We start from the raw sequence: 24900 nt of genomic DNA on the forward strand, positions 1-24900 counted from the left end.
ATGTTCAATAATTATCAGGTAGCACAGTGAAACATTGCTGTTGGTGGTTTTGTGTTTCACATATCTCAGTGTTTTAAAAACTGTCTGTGTATATTAGGTATAGAAAAATAGGGGAGTATAGGAAAAATTCCATACATTTTCAGTGACAATTTACTGTTACATTTTGGAGAGCAGTTTGTAGAACTGTAATATTTAGTCAAGCTGTGCTATATTTGCATAAATATGTGACAGATTTAACTTAAATTTTATTTGTACACATCTAGTGGAAAGCACGACATCCTAAATGAAAAGACTGAACTGGAAGCAACATTTAAGGAAGCTGAATTGGCAACCTGTTCTGTAGAATTATTTTTGCCATTATTTAAGGATACCGTTGAAGAGATTAGTTTTGAAAATGTGAGTACTTGACTTGTGAACATCTTATAAAATGGAAAGCTAGCATAATACTCAGAATGCATTACCTGTGGCCTCTTATTAACGTAGTTATGCTCATATGCTGGTATTTGATATAAAAAATTGCAGGTTTATGATTCTTCTTTATTCCTGTGTCATTAACTGCAATTCTTTCCTTCAAAGATAATTCAGGCATGCCCTTGATAAGAAGCTAAGCTAGAAAATGTATACCTTGGTGCTTGACTTACCTGAATTTGAACTAGAGAGTCAACTTTTCCAAGAGTAAATGTAAACTAAAATATTCTGAGAGATGAACAGATCTGTTTTCTATAGTGTTATAGGGAATAGAAACCTGTATTCTCTAATTTCAGTGTACTAAATTTTGAATTAGAGACAAAATAGACTGTATTCTATTAGTTTTATTAAAATAAATGCCTGAAATACTTTAGGGCTTAAGCCCTATTTTGATTTCATTACTCTAATGTATGATATACAATCCTATTTACTATTAATAAACTTGGCAAAATTTACTATGTGCAAAAATGATTTTGTTACTAGAAAAAACTATTATTTGATAATAGCAACATTGTATTTTAGAGTGTCTTAATACTGTATCTTAAAATGTGTATGTGGTTCTTATATTTTGTCAGGCTAATCTTTTTGCATTCAATTTGATGATTGCTAAACAGAAAGAAAAATTAACAAAAGAATTAGACACTTTTAAACATGTAAAACAAGCTTTAGAACATCTTCTTAGAAAGACAGAATACCAACAAGTAAGGACCCTAAGCACTAATTTAATAGATTTGTTTCTCACTTGATGGGTTTACTATTTCTGAAACTGTAGAAATTAAATTATGAGCATACTTTTCATTGGCCTATATCCTAAATACTTGTTTTAGGATTTGAAACTTGAAATTTGGTATATTTGAAATGGAAAGAATTCCTGAATTTTTGTTTGAAATGGCAATCATTAAACTAACCCTGACTCTTAGTATTTCACAAATTGTTCTACATGAAAGCAGCATGTTTTTATACAAAATGTATCTTCTATCTCAAAATTTTTCATTTGTTATATTTCATTTCAGCTGATTACAGTAAAATTTTCTTAGAATTTAAGCTACTTTGTACCACTGTGTTTATATATTCTTTTATTTTTTGAGGGTAACAGTTTGCTGAGAGATAATTCACATACCATACAGTTCACCCTTTTAAAGTGTACAATTCAGTGATTTGTAGTGTATTCACAGAATTGTGTAGCAGTCACCACACTGTGAGCGTTTTCATCTATCTCCCACCCCCACCAGCCCCTCCTTACCCTAATAGCTACTTCTGTTTTTATGAATTTACTGATTCTGGACATTTCACATAAATAGAATCCTATAATATGTGGTTGTTCATAACTGCCTTTCATTTAATATAGTCTTCAAGGTTCACCCATGTGGTAGCACATGTCAGCACTTCCTTTTTATTGCTGAATAATATTTCATTGTATGGCTATACCATTTTTATTTGTCTGTTTCTCAATTAATGGACGTTTGAGTTGCTTCTGCTTTTTGGCTATAATGCATAAAACTGCTGTGAACATTCACTTACAAATGGTATATACCCAACAGAAATGAAAATATTTGTATGCCAGGCAATCCACTGTGTACCTTTACAGAATCCAAGAGTGGGCTCTATGCAGTCCATGAACCCTCTGAAAGTATGTGTACAATTTTGCATTATTTGTACATGGCATAAATGCCTTTGGGTGAAAGAAATTCAAAGCTTTTTCACCTTCTCAAGCAGGAATATGACCCTTAAAATAAATAAACATTTTCCTATGTTCTCATTTAAAATGTCTACTTAGAATTCTTTTACTGATGTGCTGTAATTCTTTAAAAAAAATTCTTGATAGAATTAAGTTTGCTGATATTTTTTAACCTATTTGTAAACAGCACCATGAGTGTCTTTGTGTATAAGATTTTTAAAAAATGTTTATTTCTTAGAGAGAGACAGAGTGTGAGCAGGGGAGGGGCAGAGAGAGAGAGGGAGACACAGAATCCGAAGCAGGCTCCAGGCTCTGAGCTGTCAGCACAGAGCCTGACACGGGGCTTGTACCCACAGTGAGAGCATAACCTGAGCTGCAGTTGGAGACTTAACTGACTGAACCACCCAGGCACCCCAGATTTTTGTGGTTTTTATGCCATTGGCTTCTACTGTCTGAGGTGTTATTTAGAAATTAGGTATATAATTAACTTCATAAATTGTGGACACAAAATGATTTGGAACACTCAGGCAAAAATCCATCTGATGACCTTTTAAAAAATCTAAACTGTGCATAAAAGTTGTCCATATTAATTTCTTTAGTGATGCTTATTCTTCTTTGTACTTTTATACGTAGAGAAATATGTTTGTGAGCACTGATTTATAATATTTTTTTTTATAGGTAGAGGACAGTTTATCCAGCATGTTAGAGAAGCTAACTGATAATGAAAATGAAAATACTGTAAGTCTTTTTACACTTTGTGTCTACTCTGACATTTTTTATGTATGTGCTGCTTGTATTTATAAAATTAGTCAACATTATCCAAATTGTGATATTTCTAACTCTTACATTATATTTGCTGAAGAATCTTAAGAAGAAGCTACTTGAAAAGGAGACCTATATTCAAGAACTTTCTTGTTTGTTTCAGAATGAAAAGGTAAGCAGATTCTGAGCTTAATTTATCATTTTTCTCAATATTGACTCCCTCGACTCCCTCTTTTCCCTCTTTACATTCTGGCGCCCATATCCTCAAAAACAGACCCAGAAATGTTTTTAGATTATTTGGATATTTTACAAGTTTTTATGAAATATCTTTTTTTTTCAGTTTCTTTTTTAAAGATTTTTATGATACTTAGGTCAGATTAATTGGCATAAATCACTATATATTAGGAACTATGCATAAATTTGTATTGTATTTCAATTTTAGTATAAACTGAGGAATTTTGGTGTTTGTAGGAGCATTTTATTTATTTAGTTTTAAATGTTTGTTTATTTTGAGAGAGAGAGAATCTAAAGGAAGCTCCACTCTCAACTCTCAACATGAAGCTTGATCTCAATATGGGGCTTGATCTCACAACTATAAGATCATGACCCGAGCCGAAATCAAGAGTCGGACGCTTAACCAACCGAGCCACCCAGGTGCCCCTGTAGAAGCATTTTAGATATAATTTACTTAGGATAGATAGGACTTTTCAAAAGGAGATTATCAGGAACCATTAAATAAGAGGGGGGAGGATTAAATAGCCCCATAGTTTATATAAAATATATTTATAATGGGGGAGATCAGGGTTAATTTACAGTGGTACTTTTTATTAACTTTGTAGATCATGTCTAAGTATGGATAAAGTTAAAGATTTTTGAGAAGTAACACATTTTTTTTGTTTGTTTTCTCTGTTATAGGCAAATGCTTTGAAAGCAAACCGTTTTTCACAATCAGTAAAAGTAGTACATGAACGACTACAGCTCCAAATTCGTAAAAAGGAAGCAGAGAATGATAAATTGAAAGAATATATAAAGGTTATAAATATTCATTCACTTTTATAGTTTAAGTGATAAAATTAATGAACAACTATAAAGCCTTTCCTTAGTTCTGGAATTTGGTGGTTTGGGAAAAATTCAATCTAAGTGTTGCCATGGGAAATACATATTTGAGGCAAATCTTAAGATTTATGGCTCATCCAAAGATTTGATTCCAAATCCCAATATAAAAATGCTCTCTCTCTTTAGTACCAGTCTAGGAAGGATTTCTAGAGCTTGAATATCTTTAAAAATCTTTCCCATTATATAGTTAATTTATGTTTATTGTGGAAAATTTGTAACATACAAAGGAGAAAATTAAAATAACTTAAAAATACCCAAACCATTGTTAATGTTTTGGTATATAGAATTCTATCTATTTTCTACATCCACACATAAATATATACTTTCACATTAGTAGGCAGTCAGTAAACGTTTATTATTTTGTTTTTGTCATTAATGGTAACAACTTTAAAATCAGTTGACCCAGCTTTGGTATTTAGAAAACTGAGTAGCATTCTTGTTATGCAGTTTTTTTAGCAGTGTAATCAAGGGGAACTTTTTGGTTTAAACTCGGTTTCTGGTTTAAATATTCTTTTGGAAACCTCACAGGCATTTTGAAAGAAGAATTTGAGGTTCTGTGATATGACACAAGCTAACTGGATCTATTGTCATTATTTTTTTGCTGAAGGAAAAGACACTGTTCTCATTTTCAGGAAAGTGTGCAAAGATAGCCCCTATTGAATGTGAGCACATCTGTGTTAAATTTGTTTGCTTTTGCAGGTGTTCGCAACTTGTGGCGTTTCAAGACTTCACTTGGGATGTTTTGGGTTTTTTTCTTCAAGGAGGAAGAGCTTTTGCCCAGTAAAGGGACATTAAGCAGGCTTATGCGGAATGCGAATTTTGTCCTTTGTCCTCCTACATGTTCTTTTGAGCACTTTCCCACATGGATCCCCTTTGTCCTTTGCGTGGTGTTCTAGGGCATCCCAGATGAGCGGCAGTTGATATTGCCTTCCTCTGTTATGGTATTTACAATAGCATGCATGTGGTCTGACACCTCAGATAAGCATCTATCACACTTTATCTCACAAGTTTTAATTCGGTCCTCAAAGAGCAGTTGGGGAAGTTTTTGAAAATATGTTTCTTCAATTTAAAAATGGAATATTAAATGATTTTTTAAAGTTAATTTTAGCAATTTTTATATGATAATTTAGAGAGCGAATATAAGACAAAATCTTAAGATTTTGCTGTGACATTCTCTCAATACTTTGAGTTTAAATTCCTTTACAAAAATACCGCTGTTTAGAAATAATTAAAAGAGGTTGCATTAGGTTACTGATTTTTCTACATTTCCTCCAACACAGTTTTGGAATTTAAGGCATTAATTGGGGGATCAGAGTTGAATTCTTCCATTAGGTTTCACAAGGTTCTTTTTTGAATTCAAAGATAATGAACTCACTTTGTTAACATAAATTTCAGTTATTTAGTATTTTAGTTTTGACTCAGTTGAGTCAGTTTGTTATGTAGGTCTTTAAAAATTTTTTAATTGTATTTTAGTTCTGTGAGAACTATCCCAAAGATCCTTTGAACCCAGTTCTTTCTGGATCTTTATATAACAATTAGATATAGAATATTTTCACAATTTAGAAGACACAGAATAAGTATCTTTATAATGGGCAGCATGTATAGTACTTTGGAAATAGGGAAAGACAAGTAGTTGACTTTATGTTTCTGTCCATTTGTCAAAAGACTGTGAGGAGTTATTTATTTTGAAACTATAAAAATAATTTGGTAGTTTGGTATACTCCCTAATAGTGATCAAATGTGAGATAGGATAAGTCTAGTGAGAATGTCCTGGCTAGAACCTTATTCCAAAAAAAAAAAATTATTTCACCTTTGGTGTTGAAAATGGTTTACTGCTGAAAGTGTAGCAATTATTTATGGTGTGATGGTGACACCCTGTGGTTTCTTAGAGGAAGACAGCTGTATTTCCTGTGGAGTCTTCAGTAGACTTGGACTGCTTTTATTCTTGTTTTCCTCCAACTACTTATGAAAACATTTCATGGGATTTTTTTGTTTTTAGTTTAAATACATTTCTAAAGACTATTTAAGAGTGTTTTGCTACTTTTCATAATCTACCTAGTTCACTTTTCAAAGAAAACAAGTCTTTAAATCTTATTTAAGATGTATTTATTTATTTATTATTATTTTGTTTTAATTTTTAATTTATTTTTGAGAAAGAGAGAGACAGATCGTGAGCTGGGGGAGAGGGGCAGAGAGAGAGACACACACACACAGAATCCGAAGCAGGCTCCAGGCTCCGAGCTGGCAGCACAGAGCCCGACGTGAGGCTCAAACCCACGAACCGTGAGATCATGACCTGAGCCGAAGTCAGATGCTTAAATGACTGAGCCACACAGGCACCCCAAGTTGTACTTCTTAATCTCAATTTTAGTGGAAGTTAAGAAGCATAGTTTTTATTGATCATGGAGTTGAATAGAAAACCCAGTCTTTTACTGTGACTCCTTTGATTTTTTTTTATTAAAATGATTGTCCAAAACATGTTACACTGAAACCTAAATTCTGTAATAATTTAACTATTTTTCAGTATTATACAACTTTGAAAAAATGTAAAAGCATTAAAATCTTGTCTCTAAATTCTTAGATATTTAGTATTCAATTACTTTAAATACAAAGTCTTAAAATAATTTGAAATAAAAGCATGAGAGTTATACTAAATCGTATCCATCATCCATCCATCCTAATATTCTGTCTCTAGTTATGCCACCAAGAGATATGTAAGGAAACTGTGATGCCAATTAACACCATTAAAGTCAATGGACAGAAACACATCCCTCAGCCCCTCAGATGTCTTTTTACTCTTACTAATTCTTATGGATCTGATAGTTATTTACCTTTCTAAGCCTCTTTAGTCTTGGATTAATAACTCCCACAAAGTTACTAGATAAAGGAACACTTTTATTGCCCTTGATGTAATTCTTTGAAGTGTCAAGGCATTCCCCTTAATTCTAGTAAATTAAAATTTGCTAAGTAAGCCTGTGTTTATCTCATCTGTATCTTTTGTGGTCTATAGATTTTGATCATATGTCCTTTAAGCCTTTATCATTGCAACTAAAGAGTCCTAATGTGTGTAGGGAGCTACTGATTCCTTTAAGCTTTGTGTATCTTGTTTGAATTGTCTCCAGCTCAATTATATTTTTTTGATTTTCATAACTAGTACTATGTATAATATTCTAGATGTGAAATTTTTAAAAGTTCTAGTTAATTACGAAAGTTTTAAGAAAATGCTTGTGCCATAATCACCAATATTAGTACCTTTAATAAGAATAGGATTAGTTTTCTGTAGGCTTATATATTTTAAATTTTCATTCTACAACTGGTTACAAATAAACAATGGTAAAACTACCTTTCTTTACTGTTATGCTTGTTATTAATCCTATGATTAATCCTTTTGATAAAATCCATGGAAGATTATATATGTTTATAATGTTACATAAAGATCAAGTTCCAAAATAATTTAAATATTACTAATATATATTTTTTTAGAGCTTAGAAACCAAGATAACTGAATGGAACTTAGAACTGAGAAAGAATAAGCATGAAGCTGTAGCAATGAAAGAATCAAGTAGGCAAAAAACTATAGCTCTAAAAAAGGCATCTAAAATTTACAAACAAAGGCTTAAACACTTTACTGGAGACATGGAAAACCTTACTTCCCAAATTAGAGATCGGGTAAGTATATATACATTCTTTGTTTACTGTCCTATGTTCTTAGTTTATGTAGTTAATGTCATAATGCTTAATATAAATCTTATTCTTCTCTTAATGCTACTGACAGTAGAAAAACTTTACTCTGTTGCTTTAGTCTTTATTTTGAAAGATTATATAAAATATCACATTTGCATATTGAAATTTATCAGTCTTTCCTTGGGAACTTTATTAAAGGATATATTAAATGTGTCCCAAAGCATCTAATGCAAACTAAGGGTAATGCTTCATACATATTCCCCCTTGGAAGCGGACAGTATACATTAGCATATTAAAGGCCCTGAGTAGGCCTTCAGTAAAGTAAAACAATAATGAGGAGTATTGAACTCATAGTTTCTCACCACTTATTAACCACAGAACTCTTGTTTTACCCACAAAACAACTCTTGGAATGGGTTCTAAGGAACACCAGTTTGGGAAATGCTGATTTATGTTATTAAACCATATGACTTTATTCAGTAATTCACTTCATTTGAACTCTGTAATGCACTTAAAACCATTTGCTGACGTAAACACACCATGTGAAAGTTATCTTTGGGTGTAGTATGAAGTTGAAAATTGGACTTAGTACTTTGTTGTTTTTGATGAATTATTATATTTCTTCAATTAGCAGTTAATAAAATATTTACTCTTTTTAATGTCTCACTGGTATTGGACCTCGTAAGAACTTATGTTAAGGCTTATAGCATTAGGATCTTTTAGAATTGAAAGCAGACTTGTATAAACTCTGTGTAAACAAAGCAGCTTAATATTTTATAAGCTCAGGTGTTAACATTTAAGGATGATCTACATTCAGAAGAATTTATCTAGACAAAAAGAATTGAGGAATAAGTTCAAAATCCAGAAGGTTATAAGACTTAGTTGAATACCTGAAGTGTTATTGAGTGGTGAAAGCCAATCAAGCCCTTCACATCCTCGGGGTTTTCCTATTTAAATAGCATCATGTCGCTCCTGCTCCAGATCACGGTATAGGAGGGCTCTTCCACTTGCGAACCTTGTGACTTTGGGTAAGGCACCCAACCTCTCTAACCTTCCGTTTCCTTAACTATAAAATAGGAGATGGGCAATATCATTATCTCATATCACCGTAGGGAGGAATAAGTGAGAAAATACATGTCAAAGCACACTGCCTGGTGGTCCTACATTTTTTGCCATATTGGCCTACTTTCTATTCCTCTAATGCATAGAGATTTGTTGTTTGCTGTTATCTCTGGCTGTAATGTTCTTCTCGGGTTCACAATAGCTGGTTCTTTTTTTAATCATTCAGTTATCTTTGTAATTGACATCTCTTCAGAGGGGCCTTCCTTGACCACTCTGTTTAAAGTAGTCCCCCAACTATCGTATCATGTCTTAAATTTTCTTCATAGCATTTATTTTACGGATACAATTTCTAAGAATCTTTATGTTATAGTATATTATCCAACTTACACTTCACACACACACACACACACACACACACACACACACAGTCCAACTTAAACTTCATAGTGCAACCTAAAATTCTTTTTACATAAAATATGAAAGCAGAATACTAGGCTTTATTCAGTGTATCAACAATATTACTATAAAAAAAGTGTAAGCCAAAAAAGTAGTTGAATGATGGAAGTAAAGAAAAAAAGCCCCCAATAAATATCAGTGGCTATCATTGCTTCTTCTGGATCTTCTGATTAATAATTATTGGCGCTGTTGTCTTCCTAGTGAGTTTGTTGTTCTATAGAATGTGGGCAGGGGGCACAAAGACTGTAGCTCACTAGGTGGGTTTGTAAAGGGTAGATTCATTTGACAGCTATTTATTGAGAGTCTTCTTTATGTCAGGCACTATTCAAGGCCCTAGCAATGAATGAAACAGACAAAAATCTATGTCTGGGAGCTCACATTCAAAATGGATAAAGCCATCACTATAATTTTCATCTCTTTGCTAACAGTAACAGTATCTGAAGGCCAATGGGAGTGACCTCTACCAAACAGCTTGACATCATCATAGCAATGAGAAATAAGGCATTTATTTATCCATAATAAGCATTACTAAATGCTGTGGAATTGTGGAATTGCAGAGAGTTTCTGTATTTACCATTGAGGACTTCTTTCTCCTCTGATGCTTATGTGGTTGTCAACATCTTCTATACATAGAATGCAAAATGAAAGTTCAGGAAGTAGGAAGGAAATTATCCTCATTAATTATGAAACATTGTTTGAAAATAGTTATATTAACATCCTTAAAATGTGTTAGAACTACCACTGTGCGCATATAAAGCAATACTAATTAAAGATACTATCAACGTTTACTTTAAAAGCTTCCTATGGGGGCGCCTGGGTGGCGCAGTCGGTTAAGCGTCCGACTTCAGCCAGGTCACGATCTCGCGGTCCGTGAGTTCAAGCCCCGCGTCAGGCTCTGGGCTGATGGCTCGGAGCCTGGAGCCTGTTTCCGATTCTGTGTCTCCCTCTCTCTCTGCCCCTCCCCCGTTCATGCTCTGTCTCTCTCTGTCCCAAAAATAAATTAAAAACGTTGAAAAAAAAATTTAAAAAAAAAATAAAAAAAAAAAAATAAAAAAAAGCTTCCTATGTTCGGAGTTGTACTCTAAAATTTTCTGTATCAAGAGTTCCATCCTTTATAAGATGAGCATTTCCTTGTTTATGTTTATTTGTGTTTAAGGCTCTGCACAAAACCAAAGTGTTATTTAATTACAAGATGAGTACTTGATGTATTTTTTTAGGAAGCCAAGCTGTCCGAAACAATTTCAGCTTCCAATGCCTGGAAAAGTCATTATGAGAAAATTGTAATAGAAAAAACTGAATTGGAAGTTCAGATTGAAACAATGAAAAAGTAAGAAAAAAGTTTAGAAACTCTTTAGTGTTTAATAAGTGTTTTTAGTTCTTTCCTCTTTTAAGTGGTTTGCATTTTGGTTCTTCTGGGTTACATGTGGTAAAGGTTGTCCGTATGATTTGATATTCTTGCTATTTATAATTCTGTAAACTTTTCTTATTCTATTACAAAAATGCAATAAAATGATTACCTTTTAAAAAGTGCATTGGCTAGAGGGCCTGGGTGGCTCAGTCGGTTAAACGTCTGACACTTGATTTTGGCTCAGGTCATGATCTCATGGTTTGGGAGTTTGAGCTCCACATCTGGCTCTGTACTGATAGTGCAGAGCCTGCTTAGGATTCTCTGTCTCCTTCTCTCTCTGCCCCTTTTCCGCTTGTGCACGCTCTCTCTCTGTCTCTCAAAAATAAATAAAATAAACATTAAAAAAATGCATTGGTGTTCACATTTTGAACTTTGTAGGTTAATATTTAGTATCTGAGTATGTGTCATCTATTATTTGCAGTAAATGTGAACACTGCTTTGTCTTAAAATGGAAGTAATATTTCTCTACTGAGCAAGAATGTATAAAAATATATAACGGAGTTTACAATAAAAACATAAATGGTTTCAAAGTCCTAAAAGTTATTGTTCCTTTAAGTGCCTGAATTATGTAACAAAGAAAAATCAGTGATTCAAAATGCATATCTTTTATTCAAATTTATTACTGATTAACAATAATGAACCCTGAATATCTGTTTTTAAATGTTTTATGTTCTGTATGTTCTCTTCAGTTTTATCATTGTAAACTAGCATGTATCATTTGCTTCTAAAGGTGAAGTATTGCCTCACTTGAGCCTTTTATTTAACTTTGTCCCTGAGATTGTGTATATGTATGTGCATGTGTGTGAATGAGAGACAGACAGACTACCTTTGGATGACAGTTTCGACATTTTATTGAATAGTGAAGAGAACGTTGTGTAATTTCTCATTGGCTCCATCGAAGGGTAATAATTGCTAATCAGTGTTATTCAGGTAGTAACCTGATAGATAACTGCTTCCTGTTTACCTTGGTCCATGGCTTGTATTAACTTTTGAAACAGTGCACCCTACCAAAATAATTTCATAAGCACACTTAAAAAGCATTATTTAAATGAAAGTTTCTGTGACTTTTATGAAATATATCATTTATCTCACAAAGGCAAATTACTAATCTTTTGGAAGACCTGAAGAAAGTAGAAGACGTTGGTAAAAATTCATGTGAAGAAATTCTTAGAAAACTTCACTCAGTTGAATATGAAAATGAAACTCTGAATCTTGAGAATACAAAATTAAAGGTAATATGTGTTCCTGTGTGTATGTGTATATATTGTCTAATGACAACATAGTAGAAGTAGCTGGAAATAACAGCATGCTTAGGATAGTGCTGTTGTATCATTTTGTCCTTTATGTTTGTCAGGGTATTAGAGTATCATTATAATATGCAACTTATAAAACTATATATTCATATCATAGATATATCATAGATATATACATATTCTATATATCTGTACATACACATGTAGACACGTACTTGTGTATAGATTTGTGTTTATAGTTGTATACACAGATATGTGTTAAAGTTGTTTTCAGCAACATTAAATAAGACTTGTGAGGTTGAACAACTGTTTCAACTTTTTAAAAAACTGTTTGTTCTCCAATTTTATCTGTTGAATCGTCCAAAATTACATTAACTTTAATGTGTAAGATTTTTTTCTAGGTGTCATGGTTACGATAGGATGTAACCTCAGGCCTGGTTTGTTTGAAACCAGAAAGTATGTTCTTGGCTGCTTCATAACCAGAAAGAATTTTCCAACTTAATCAAATCCAAGGGGTGATTGGTTTGTATGTGTACCAGAGAAAAATGGAGAAGTTTTTTTATACTTTCTGAGAAAAAAATGTTTGAGTTCTCAATTAGAGATACATGTAACCAGATGAGACTTGATTAAAGATGACGGCATCCTTTTCAGTTTTTTAATACAATTTTTGGAGGATAGTAAATAGAACACAGAAAAGAATCTCTTTATGTAAAAGAAGGCCAGAGTTGGCAGCTCAAAGCTGATATGGCATCAGCCTCTTTTTAGCTCTCCCCATTGCCATTCCTAGGTTATGACCCTCATGATCCAAAATGACTGCTGAAGAGCCAGTCATTATAGCCAAGTTTCGAGCAGAAGGATGCAAGGGGAAAAAGATGAATTATTTCCCTCCCTTTTTTTTCATCTCCTGTTTCACTTCCTCTCAGGGAGAATTCCTGTAAGTTCCGTACCACTCTACCTTCTACTTATTCAGGTACATGGCCCCAACTAGGTGCAGGGGAGACTGGGGAATATAGTCTTCTGGTTATCCTGGGCTCTAGCCAAATATGAATACTCATTATTTTCTGCAATTTATTCATGTTTTCCTCTATCTGTTCCTATAGTTTTACTGTATTTCCAGTTTGCAATTATTTTTCCTGGTGATATCTCAGAACTGCCTTAGTTCAGCTCAAATGCTACTTCCCCCACAGTCTTTTCAATTAGGATGAATATCTCTTTTTTCAGCTCCCATCTTTGTGTGCCCAGAATGCCCAGGGAAGGTGTGACATACACTGAGGTCTCAATGTTTATTGAATGAATGTTTAAAATGTTTTTTCTTGGAAGAGGAAACAATTTTATTTATTATGTTTATTTCCTTAATTTCCTTGATAGTCTTCAGAGAGAAAGGATTAGCATAATCAATATTTCATCCATTATGAATCTAATTTTTAATCACGTGGTAAATGGAATTAATTTTAAATTACCTGGTATAAAAATCATTGGGTTAAAATTTACATCTTACATCCTTTGAATAATTTGCAAACATGTATTTTTAATTGATTATTCTCTGGGTTTTGTTTAAGGAAAGAAGTTTAGGTGTGTTTGGCATATGTTATTTGCAATGCAAAATTGCCTAGATGTATTTTGTTACTTTTAGTGACCAGAATAATTTTAGATTTTAATGTTTCAAATGAAAAAAAAAATTGAGCTGATATTGCTTTCAAGACCCAGTGACCTCTTCTCTTGAAATTGCAAGAGTTTATTTGGATGGTTATAAGTTCTATTTGTTCATTATAAAGAGTTGGGAAAACAGAAACACATAAAGGGAAACATTTAAAAATCTCTTGTGATCTCATAACTGAAACTAAAGTTACTATTTTAGCATATAGTTTTGGGGATTTTGGACCACTTCCAGTGTTTTGCTGCTATAAATAAAAATGTGGACAGTTTCCTTGAGTCTTTTTGCGTATCTGTTTTCTTAGGATACATTTAGGATAGAATTGTAATTATATGGTCAAAAGGAAGGCTCATTTTTAGTGTTGGTGTTATATATTTCCAAATTACCCATCATAATTGGGTCCCTATATTTTTTCCAGTACTAGACAATTTTAAAAGAGATCTCTCCAAATTTGATAGATGATCTCATCTAGTGCTGGGGCTTTAAGTACCAGGTATATCCTGGGGGCTCTCAAATTTATATCTCTAGCCTAGACCTTGCCCCCGAATTCCAGACAAGTATTCTACTGCCTACTTGAAATTTCCACTTGGGTATTTAATAGGTGTGTCAAAGTTAGCATGTTTAAAATAGACTTCCTGTAGGGGCACCTGGGTGGCTCAGCCCTTACGTGTCAGACTTCCACTCAAGTCATGATCTCACAATTCATGAGTTTGAGCCCTGCATCGGGCTGTCTGCTTTCAGTGCAGGACCTGCTTCAGATCCTCTCTTTCCCTCTCTCTCTGCCCATCCCCCCCCACCCCTCTGGAAAATCAACAACAACAACAACAACAACAACAACAAAAATAGAGCTTCTGTATTCCCCCAAATAGCTCATCCTACAGTTGTCCTCATCTCAGGTAACAGCAATCACCCTTCTTTTACCTGATGTCATCCTTGACTCCTTTCTCTCCCATCTGCTTCCCATCTGTCAGCAGATCTACTACAGATAGATCTAGGATTTGACCATCTCTCCCCAGCACCACTGCTACTGTCCTGGTTTAAGCCACCAGCATGTCTCACAGTTACAGTGACTTCCCAACGCCTCTTTATTTCCACCCTTGCACCTGCACTCAGATTACAGTGCAGCAGTAGAGTCGTTCCCATAAAAATGTAAGTCACACCATGTCACTGCTCCACCCAAACCCTCCAGTGATACCTGGTTAATAAATACCTGCAAAGCATTATTCCACCTGGCTATCCATTACTTCTCGGGCCTCATCTTTCCACTATCCCTTTTGGTTTCTCCCTTCCTGCCACATTGACCTTCTTACAGTTTTTCCCTGACTGGCCAGGGCTTCTCCCACCGTTTCCTTGCTCTATGGGAATTCCCTCCCCTCAAAGACCCACACTTTCAGTGTTTGCTCAAAAGTCCCTTCTGGAGACCTCCCTGGCCCATCCACAGTTCGTGTATGGTGTATTTTACTTCATGTTCTTGTTTTGCGTTCGTCTATCCCTTGTTTTTGTCTTTCTATACATGGGGTATGTGAGCCCCATGAAGGAAGGGATTTTTTGTTTCTTTTCTTCATTAATAGAAGAATATCCAGTGCCCAGAGTAGGTTTTAATGACCAGTAAATATATTTTTTCATGTATTTATTGATGATTTACATTTCTGCCTTTATGAATTACCTACTCACTATCCTTTAGGTCTTTTTTCTAATTAACATGTAAGAACTCAGGTATTAATCTTTTGTCATAATTAGTTATTCTCTTTTACATTTTGTTTGCCTCTTAAATTTTTCGAGGGGGCAATGAAGTTCGGGGAGATGCATTTACACATATGTATGTATACATATTTTTTTTCTTTTATGGCTTCTGTTGAGTCTGTCACATTTCTGCATATCTTACAAGTAAAAAGGACTGACTGCTTGAGATCCAGACTATCTTTTCAAGGATGTTTGTATAATGGACATCCTTGGAGATAGCAATGTTTTCCTTACCAAAGGGCAGACATGCTTACTGCCTGTTATGAGAGATCTGGGTTCCCTAAACTCAGGGTTGCGCCTCTCTAGTGCCTCCCCTGAAAGGTGTGAGTGTCATCTGACCCTCACTGTGTTGCCCTGTGGGAGCTGGGGCTTAGGAAGCTACCACAAATCTGGCATCTGGCTACTGCTATTGCTGCAATGAAGTTTTGTGTCTCTGACCCAGGAGTCTCACATCCTTTGCTAGCATCCATGAAACTGTTCCAGGCTAACCTGTAAACTTGGAAGGTAAAATCCCAAACCCTTAGAATGCTTGATATCTTTTTTTGATTCTATGCTTGGTAGGGGTTTTGCTATCCTAAAATCAAAATTTTAGCTGTATCTTCTGTGAAAAATTTTAAAGCTTTGTTTTAAGTAAGTATACAAATATATTTTGTAAAAATAAATACAAAAAATAATATTGGTTGGAGCTAAATAGTTAATCTATTTTCTTTCTAATAATTAAACAGTTGTCTTATTACCATTATTTAGTGATCCACATTTTTCTCATTGACTTAAAAATTCAACCTTTATCATATACTAAATATAACTTTGGTGTATTTTTCTTTGTCTTTTCCATTGACTTTTAAATTCTAAAATTATATATATATATTATATATATATATGTATATGTATATGTACATACACATACACACACAGTAAACTTAAAAATTTTAGTTCTTTATACATCCTAATATCTAGTAAGTACTGAGATTCTCTACCTTAGTATTTCTTTCAGAATTGTATTAGTCTTTCCCATTTATTTTTCCATATGAATCTTAAAATTAATTTTGTTATATTCCCCCTCCTCCCAACTGTTGTATTTTTGGTTGAAATTGCACTTAAAGTGTTATTGTTTTGAAAAAACTGATATGTCACTAGTATTGAGTCTTCCCATCAAAGAACATGGTCTTTGTATTTTCCAAGTCTTTCTTTGTCAGGAAATTTTAAAAGTTTTAAAAATATATGTCTTACATAAGTCTTGTTATAGTTATTCATTATTACTAACTTTTTAAACTTCTTAAATTTAAATGGTAATTTTATGCAATAAAGATAATTATGTTATTAACTTTGTTGATAAATGAGTTATGTTTTTATAACCCTGTAGCACCAGAGTATAAGTGAATTCTAATGATTTATAAAATCTATTTATATATTCCTTGCTAGACTACACTTGCTGCTTTGAAGGATGAGGTTGTTTCTGTTGAAAATGAACTCTTAGAATTGCAAGAAGTAGAAAAACAACAGAAAGCCCTTATTGAAGTATATAAAACTCAGGTGACTATTGCATTCGTTTTAATGTTAAATTTTGTAGACAGTTTAAAACACTGCATTTTTAATGATCTAAATTAAGGTGGAGCTATTATTTTGTGATAGAATATATGTCCCATCTATTTCTTAACGCCTCGTATATTTTTATAAGTAGATGATTCTGCTGATTCCTGATTCATACATTGACTGTGTATATACTGGGTATTCCTAAAAGTAGATCTAGGGGCACCTGGGTTACTCAGTCGGTTAAGCACCCGACTTTGGCTCAGGTCATGATCTCATAGTTTGTGAGCTCGAGCCCTGTGTCGGGCTCTGTGCTGACAGCTCAAAGCCTGGAGCCTGCTTTGGATTCTGTGTCTCCCTCTCTCTCTCTGCCCCTCCCATGCTCACGCTCTGTCTCTCTCAAAAATAAATAAACATTAAAAAAAATTAAAAGTCAATCTAAAATTAATTACGTTGGTGTAATGTAAACCTTAGGTACAATCTTTTTCACTTAGTTATATTTATTTGTCATCTTATATATGTAATGGTACTGATGTAGAATAATGACTCCCTTCTAGGGTCATTAAAGCTCAACACTCCCTCTTTCCCAATAAAAAAAGTAAAATTCTGATTTACTCACATGAAAGACCTGGAAAAGAACATATGAAAATATATATGGAATACAGCATGTGTTCAGTGGCAATTTATAGAAAACCTTATGTTTTGGAAATGTAGTATTCAAGAAAATATGTATGAGAAGATGGGACTTATGCAGGTCCTTGAACAATGGTAACAGACTAGTCAATAAAGAGCTTGATTTTACTGGATGAGAGAGCATTTTAATTAAAGAATAATGAACTAAAGGTAAAAGCTTAAGCAGGGCATTGTGTAGATAGGTAGGAAGGAAGTACATCTGGATGGTTTAGATGGGAAAATGAAGTTGAGACATCCAGTTAGAATCTTGTAGTCATGGGGCTCCTGGGTGATTCAGTTGGTTGAGTTTCTGACTCTTGGTTTCAGCTCAAATCATGATCTCAGAGTTCATGAGTTCAAGTCCTGTGTTGAGCTGCACGGTGATAGCATGGAGCCTCCTTAGGATTCTCTCCCTCTCCCTCTCTGTCTACCCCTCCCCTGCACTCTCTCTCTCTCTCTCAAAATAAATAAAAATAAACTTAAAGAATATATATTGCAGTCATGTGGAGCTTACCAGACCAGAGGTAAGATGGAGGCCATAGTGGACTGCGGGACACATTATGGAGAATGACATCTGGATCCTCCAGCTGTGTGTTTGGCTTTAATCCCTCAGCAAGAATACTGTGCATGTTCTACGCTCTGGGCTTTGTATGAAGTGCTTAGATTTTCTTTCTTTTTTTTTTTTTTTTGAGAATTTTTAAATTTTGGAGTGTAAAATAATTGGTATGGAATTGGTAAAATAATTGGTATAGTTTGGATCAAATGTTCTTTTTTTAAAAAAAAAACAAAAACGTATTTTATTTTGTTGTAATAAATCTGACTCTTCCCAAATAAATATGCATGTGGACATACATGTCAGCATATTTCAATTACTCCTTAGTCTTCAGATTTTTTTTAATTATTTTTTTTTTAGTTCTCCTTAAAGTTCATTTACCTGCAAGTATAGATCTCTCTAATATTCAGTCTTAAGGGGAGAGACTAGAAGTATTGATGGGAAAAGACAGATAAGTCATAAAAGGATTGTAGTTTGGAATAGAGCACTGATCTATTCTTATATTAAAGCAGGAATAACATTAGATAAAGATACTGAGGGTATTGATAGGGAAATAATGATTTGCTTTTTATTTTACATTATAGTCTTTTTTTTTTTTAACATTTATTTATTTTTGAGAGACAGATCATGATCAGGGGAGGGCCAGAAAGAGGGAGACAGAAGATCCAAAGTAGGCTCCATGCAATGAACATAAAGCCTGATGCAGGGCTCAAACTCACGAACCTTGAGATCATGACCTGATCCGAAAACAGTCAGACTGAGCCACCCAGGTGCCCTTACATTGTGGTCTTAATAATAAAATATGTTACTCTATTTTCAGATACAAAAGTTGCAAGAAGCAGCTGAAATGGTGAAAAGCAAATGTGAAAATTTGCTACATGAAAATAACCTAATAACAAAAAACAAAAATAAAAAGTTAGAGAAGGTGAGTTTGATGTTTTAAGCAATAAAATAATATTTTATTTATATGTTTTGTACTTTATGAGTACTATACCTATTCTTTCATTGTGGTTGTTTTCTCTAGTTTAGACCTAGGAATTATCTGTCTTAAATCTCTGTAGGAGTTTGTTTTCTAAAGAGATAATGTTTCTTCCAGGCTTGAAATGTTTGTATGAATTTTTTTTTATTTTTTTACTTTTTCCTTAATATTTTGAAAACAGCATAAATGTTTAATTTTTCTGATATAAGAGCAGACTTAACATAGCTCAAAAAAAAAAAAATGGTTATCACGTAATCCCTGAGCTTCCTCAACCATAAATATGCAAACTTGAATATCTCTCGTTTTTAATCCTACCTTTTTGTTTCTGGTACTAAATCTTTTGTGTCTAAAAAGCAAAGTAAATATTCTCTGCTAAATGCAGAGAATATTTGGAGGAAAAATAATATTAAAAAAACAGCATCATTTCCCGTTGTCACCCCATTGCAACAGAATGAGGGGAAGGCCAGTGTTGGCAAGTTAGGATGTTTTTGCGAATATTTTTAACTTTTTAAGTGAAACCTCATCCCTCTTTGGGTCTTGTCATGTTGTTTTGGTAAGGAAGCAGTGGAAGTCCTAGGACACTGACTCCTAGCTGGAGAGATCATGGGATGTTACCAGTCACTTCCAACTGAGTATAATAAGGTGACTATCTCTGGGTTGCCCCCACATTTGGGATCGAGATGTCTGAGTGAGGCATGAGTGTGAAGAAGAGGTCAGCCAGAGTGGGCATTCTGCTGGTTAAACAGAGATAAAGATAGCCCACCTAACATGCAACTGACTACTTTCTTGGGATTACTTTTCACCTATTTTTAGAAGCATGTCTAGCATTTCATGTGTTCTGGTCTCTTTTTCTCATGAGACATACCACTGCAAAGGTCTCTTTTGCTAAGCAGCACTGTAAATAAAAAGCCTATTAAAAAAACCTGTTCAAAAGGCTGATGGGGCAGAAGCCTGTAATTTTCAGATACCACGAGGTCACAATGTCTTCTAACTGGTATTAAACCAGAAGTCTTTTTTTTTTTTTTTTTTAAGAAATTTCCATTCATTTTTTTTTTTTTTAAGTTTATTTACTTTTGAGAGAGAGAGGGAACACGAGGGGAGGGATAGAGAGAGAGAGACAGAGTGAGAATCCCAAGCAGGATGTGCACTGTCAGCACAGAGCCTGACATGGGGCTTGAACCCATGAAATGTGAGATTATGACCTGAGCCAAAATCAAGAGTCAGACACTAACTGACTGAGCCACCCAGGTGCCCCTAGAAAAGTCATTTTTTAAGATGAGATTTTTTCCTTTTCCACTGTTGACTCTCATGGTTTTCTCATGGGCTCTTAGATGTTTGGGGACCCAGAGGTACACTTTGTTCTTGCTTGACCTTTTGTGATCAAGAGTGCCAGGTGATGCACGGTAGCTCTAGGTGTTCCCTGTCTCAGGGACAGAGTCTGGCTCTTGTTTTTTCCTTCCTATAAACATCCTAAATGCCATATGTCTTGTTATTTTTTCTTAATTAGCCATGTAAGCATTTCTTAGGTTTGCTTCTTGTCACATTTCCACAAAAATGCCACAGTGAGGTACCGCACTAGCCAAAGGGATGAATGTAGATAAAATTAGGGAGACTTGTTCATAGTAACACTAAGGATGAAGTTACAGTCTACTGAGTACTGATGACATTAGCTAACTAGAAATAATATATAGTAAACCCCACCAACCTGAACGAAGATGAGTGCAGCAAGGCTGTTCTGACTAAAAGATCTGAGTTACAAGACTGAATGACAGAGAGTGACGATTACTTTAGACTGATGGCTGGGTAGTAGAAAACTACCACACTAGCTTTACTAGTAATAACTATGCCTGAGTATAAATTACAGGATTCAGGAAGTTTGCTTTCCTCAGTACGTTAAACATTCTCCCTGCAGGCTAATATTATATGCATTTACTCAACAAACTTATTTTCAACTACTTTTTAAATTTTAATCCCAGTATAATTAACATACAGTGTTATATTAGTTACTCAACAGACTTTTTGCAAACTAAATTGCAGCCCGCTTTTGAGTTATATGTTCTTAGTTGGCAGAGTCCAAGTTCATGTTTATTCGTATTTATTTGGTTGAATCATTTTGTTTATAACGATTATACCTAAAATACTCATTGTATTACGAGCATATGTAGTATGTAAGGTAGTGAAGACATTAATGCTGAATGTGTGACCTTGCACTTATTTCCCTAATGCTCCAACTCAGATGAGAGGCCAGACGGAGTCTCATCTGAAGGAGTTAGAGCACGTCTGCGATTCGGTGACGGCAGCGGAACGGAGGCTTCACGAGTGTCAGGAGAGTGTGCAGCACTACAGGGAGAGATGTGCGGACAAGGTGCACACCGTTAGGGAGCTTCAGGGCCAGGTGTCCGGCTGTCATTTTGCTGTCTTCTAGATACGTTAAAGGAATACTCTGGAGTGATTTCACCAGTTGAGGGCACTCATGTCAGGGGTTGATGTGTTTTGCTTTTTTGTTTTTTTTAACTCCCATTTAAGTCAATTTATCAGTTTATTGCAGATGCTGTAATATTTTGCAACCTATTCTTATAGTATTTTATCGTGGAAAATTGGTAACTAAAATAGCTCATTTTATTTGTATAAATCTGTATTTAGACATTTGAGAACACAGTAATAGCATGAGAAGAGCAATACTATGTTTACATATACCTTTTTGATATCATGATAAGCTAAATTATTATAATTTACTATACAAAAATTAGAATTTATTTTCATTAGAATTGTGCATCAAATTCATTTGGATTATTCTCAATTATTTTTATTTTTTTTACTCCCATCAGAACAGGGATCATCGATGCCCTGTTAGTCACCACATAGCCATCTCCTTTTTTTTTTTTTTTAATTTATTTATTTTGAGAGACAGTATGCTCATGAGCAGGGCAGGGGAAGAGAGAGAGGGAGAGAGAGAATCCACATACCATCTTCTAATTCAATACCTAGCACAGAGTAAGCTCTTACAAATATTTTTTTAATTAATTACTCTTTCAAAGAAGTATATGCAAGGAGGGAGCAAGTCTTTTTGTTTATTTGCAAAAACAACTCCCTGTCTATCTTCCAAATGTAACCGGGATTTTAATTTTGAAATGCATCCTGTTTTTGAAAAAAACATGCAAATAAAACTTTGCTAAATTTAAATTCCCGAAAAGAGATTTTTGTAGGAGAATGCCAAATCTACATAGATAACCCAAATTATAAATTAAATTATGAGAAAAAAATTATTTTCAAGGCTTCTTAAAATAGGTATAGCTTTTGAAGCAATGGGAAGAGTATTTGGTCTTGGCATGAACAAGTTGTCTTTGGTTGATTTGTTCATTTTATTTTGCTTCTCACAAATACAGTTTTCACTCATAGTTAACTTCATAGATGTTCAATTATCATTCACTATCTTGAGATGAAGCAGGAAACTGTAAGAGTAACTCTAAATATGCAACAATAGGAGATTAATGATTTTTAGTCTTCAAATTTACTTAATAAAATAAACACCCTTTTTCAACAAAGCATTATTCAGAATGTTTTAATTGCCATCTTTCAGAAGAAACCTTCTAGTAGATGATTTCCTATGAGACAGCATAGTTTTTTTTTTTTTTAAAAAACTTAATCAGGAATTTAAGAACTTATGTTTTAAAAATGTAATTATTTCTTTGAGTCTCTCTGTGTAGGAGTAATAATATTTAGGCCTTCTTGTTTCTTTAATGATTATTCTAACACTAAAGTACATAGATTTCTTTGGAAGTTGCTTATAAAGAAAATAACCAAGAAAACTTTTTCCCCCCTTCTTTTAGGTTGATGGAAATCATAATCTTCTAAAAAAGCTTTCTTTGGAAGAGGAAAATTATCTTATTCAGTTGAAGTGTGAAAACCTTAAACAGTAAGTATTAAATTGACTTAAAATTGGTGTTACATTTTTCTCTATACACTATAATTTTAAAATATATGTTTTCTGCAAAAAGAAAATTAGAACAGATGGATGCAGAAAATAAAGAGCTTGAAAAGAAACTGGCAAACCAAGAAGAATGTCTTAAGCACAGCAATCTTAAGTTTGAAGAGAAATCTGCAGAACATACAGCATTGGCCAGACAGCTGGAAGCTGCTTTAGAAGAAGGAAGACAAAAGGTACAGATGGCCTTTATTTAGAAACTTTTTAATTAGTTTACCGAAGAGTCGTCTTTTTAAACAGACAATATCTCATCTTACCAAACCTACAGTTATTGTTTTTATCCTGATGACAGGGTGAAGAGAGCAATTACATTTTTGTTTTTTACCTACTTTTCCCTTTTGGAGCTAAACAGCTGTATTACTGGTACAGAATTACTTCACTAGGTGAATGATGATGTGGCAGGGTAGAGGGCAGAGATGGAAAACATGGAAAGAATTCCCCCCTCCTTTTTGTTTTTGTTTTGTTTTTTTGAATAAAAAGCAGTTGTGCAAATTATCGAACATTTTGGTTAGGATCTGGTGAGGTGTAACGCTCTACTCCCTTTTCTTTTCGCCTAATATTATTGCATAAATACATACAAGAATTAAAGAAAAATTGAATTCCAGTTAAATCCATTTGGTTCGCATTTAATAAATATCTTACTGTGTGTTGGGCACTCTGCTAGTATTCGAGATGCAAAGATGAATAAGACCTTGTTAGTTCCCAAGCTCATCGGCAGTTTCCCTGGTGTAATCAGAAACCCACATGTGGAGGGCAGAGAGAGACCGTAGAAAGAGATGCACCATTCCTGGTTGGAAAATGGCAGGTTTAATAAGGGAACATGAGAGTTGTCTTGGACAGCCACAAGATGAGTAGATTTCCACAGCCACCTGACAGACTCTTAAGTTTATAAAGAAGCCCTTTAACTAGGTTCAGTCATGTACCCAGACCAGAAAATCTCAACGTCACATTTCATTCTCAAGGCTCTTTACCTGGAGCAGCTACTGGGAGCAGAGAAGGAAAGCAAAACACATACCTCAAGGACAGGGGAGAAGGTGGGGAACCTCCAATTGCCCAGGTCCAGCTCATGGGTTACCTGGAGGTCATGTCTTTTTTACCATCTCCAACAGACCTTGCCCCAGCTCTCAGGACACTCATAGTCCAATAGGGAGATAATAGGCAAGCAGACAAACGTCATCCAGCATGTAGGTGCTACAACAGAGGGAGGGTGCAAGGTACACCAGAGGATGTCGTTAGTTTAACTGGGGGCATTGGGAAATGATTCAGGAGGGTCTTAAGGAAAAAATACATTTATCAAATGATTTGAAAATGTAATCTTGAAAGGGCATAAAGTGGTCTTTGGATTCCAACAGGCACTAGGTTTGAATTCTGGCTCTGACTGGGTTTGAATTCAGGGTGACATTACACCCTGACCCAGAGTGAGTCACTTCTCTAAACTTTTAGTTTCCTAATTAGTAAAATGGGGATGTGTTTCCTCATCAGATTAAATGGTGCTAAAAAGAGATCCTCTTTACCATGATGACTCTCAAATGTGTATCTCTTCCCCAGGTTTCTCTCTCCCCTGAAATCTAGACTCAGATTTTCTGCTACTTACTTGACATCTCTACTTAACATCTCAACCTTAACATGTCCACTACCAAATTCTGAATCTTTCCCTCTAAACTGTTTTCCACCCATGTCTTTCACGAACTTGTGAATGGCAATTCCACATAAGTTAGATAAAATCTGATGTCCTTGAAGTGTGGCTCATACATTGCAAGTGTCATCTATCTATCTATCTATCTAGATTTGTTTTAATTGTGGGAAACCAATTTAAATTGACTTTGAAAGGCACAACATTGAATAAAAACTAGGTAGCAAAATGTATTGCCAACGGTAGGAATGTAATCCAGATTTCT

At 34.4% G+C, this 24900-nt stretch overlaps 1 protein-coding gene across 8 annotated transcripts in view; it reads left to right on the forward strand.

Annotated features, from left to right (window-relative positions):
• The window catches only part of ODF2L (outer dense fiber of sperm tails 2 like), a 37093-nt gene that overhangs the window by 7948 nt on the left and 4245 nt on the right, over positions 1 to 24900 (forward strand). For 4 of the 8 annotated variants that reach the window (XM_060622470.3, XM_060622476.3, XM_060622474.3 and 1 more), the window contains 13 exons: positions 264 to 396; positions 1044 to 1169; positions 2825 to 2884; positions 3009 to 3080; positions 3824 to 3940; positions 7508 to 7693; positions 10443 to 10552; positions 11730 to 11865; positions 16706 to 16816; positions 18859 to 18963; positions 21254 to 21412; positions 22848 to 22933; positions 23016 to 23178. In XM_060622470.3, coding sequence (XP_060478453.2) covers positions 264 to 396; positions 1044 to 1169; positions 2825 to 2884; positions 3009 to 3080; positions 3824 to 3940; positions 7508 to 7693; positions 10443 to 10552; positions 11730 to 11865; positions 16706 to 16816; positions 18859 to 18963; positions 21254 to 21412; positions 22848 to 22933; positions 23016 to 23178 — 1564 coding nt within the window. The remainder of the gene's footprint in view (positions 1 to 263; positions 397 to 1043; positions 1170 to 2824; positions 2885 to 3008; positions 3081 to 3823; positions 3941 to 7507; positions 7694 to 10442; positions 10553 to 11729; positions 11866 to 16705; positions 16817 to 18858; positions 18964 to 21253; positions 21413 to 22847; positions 22934 to 23015; positions 23179 to 24900) is intronic. The other 4 variants (XM_060622477.3, XM_078451729.2, XM_060622471.3 and 1 more) reach the window with 3 other exon arrangements.

Source organism: Panthera onca, chromosome C1 (assembly GCF_046562875.1).
Source record: "Panthera onca isolate mPanOnc1 chromosome C1, mPanOnc1 haplotype 2, whole genome shotgun sequence".
Taxonomy (NCBI): Eukaryota; Metazoa; Chordata; class Mammalia; order Carnivora; family Felidae; genus Panthera; species Panthera onca.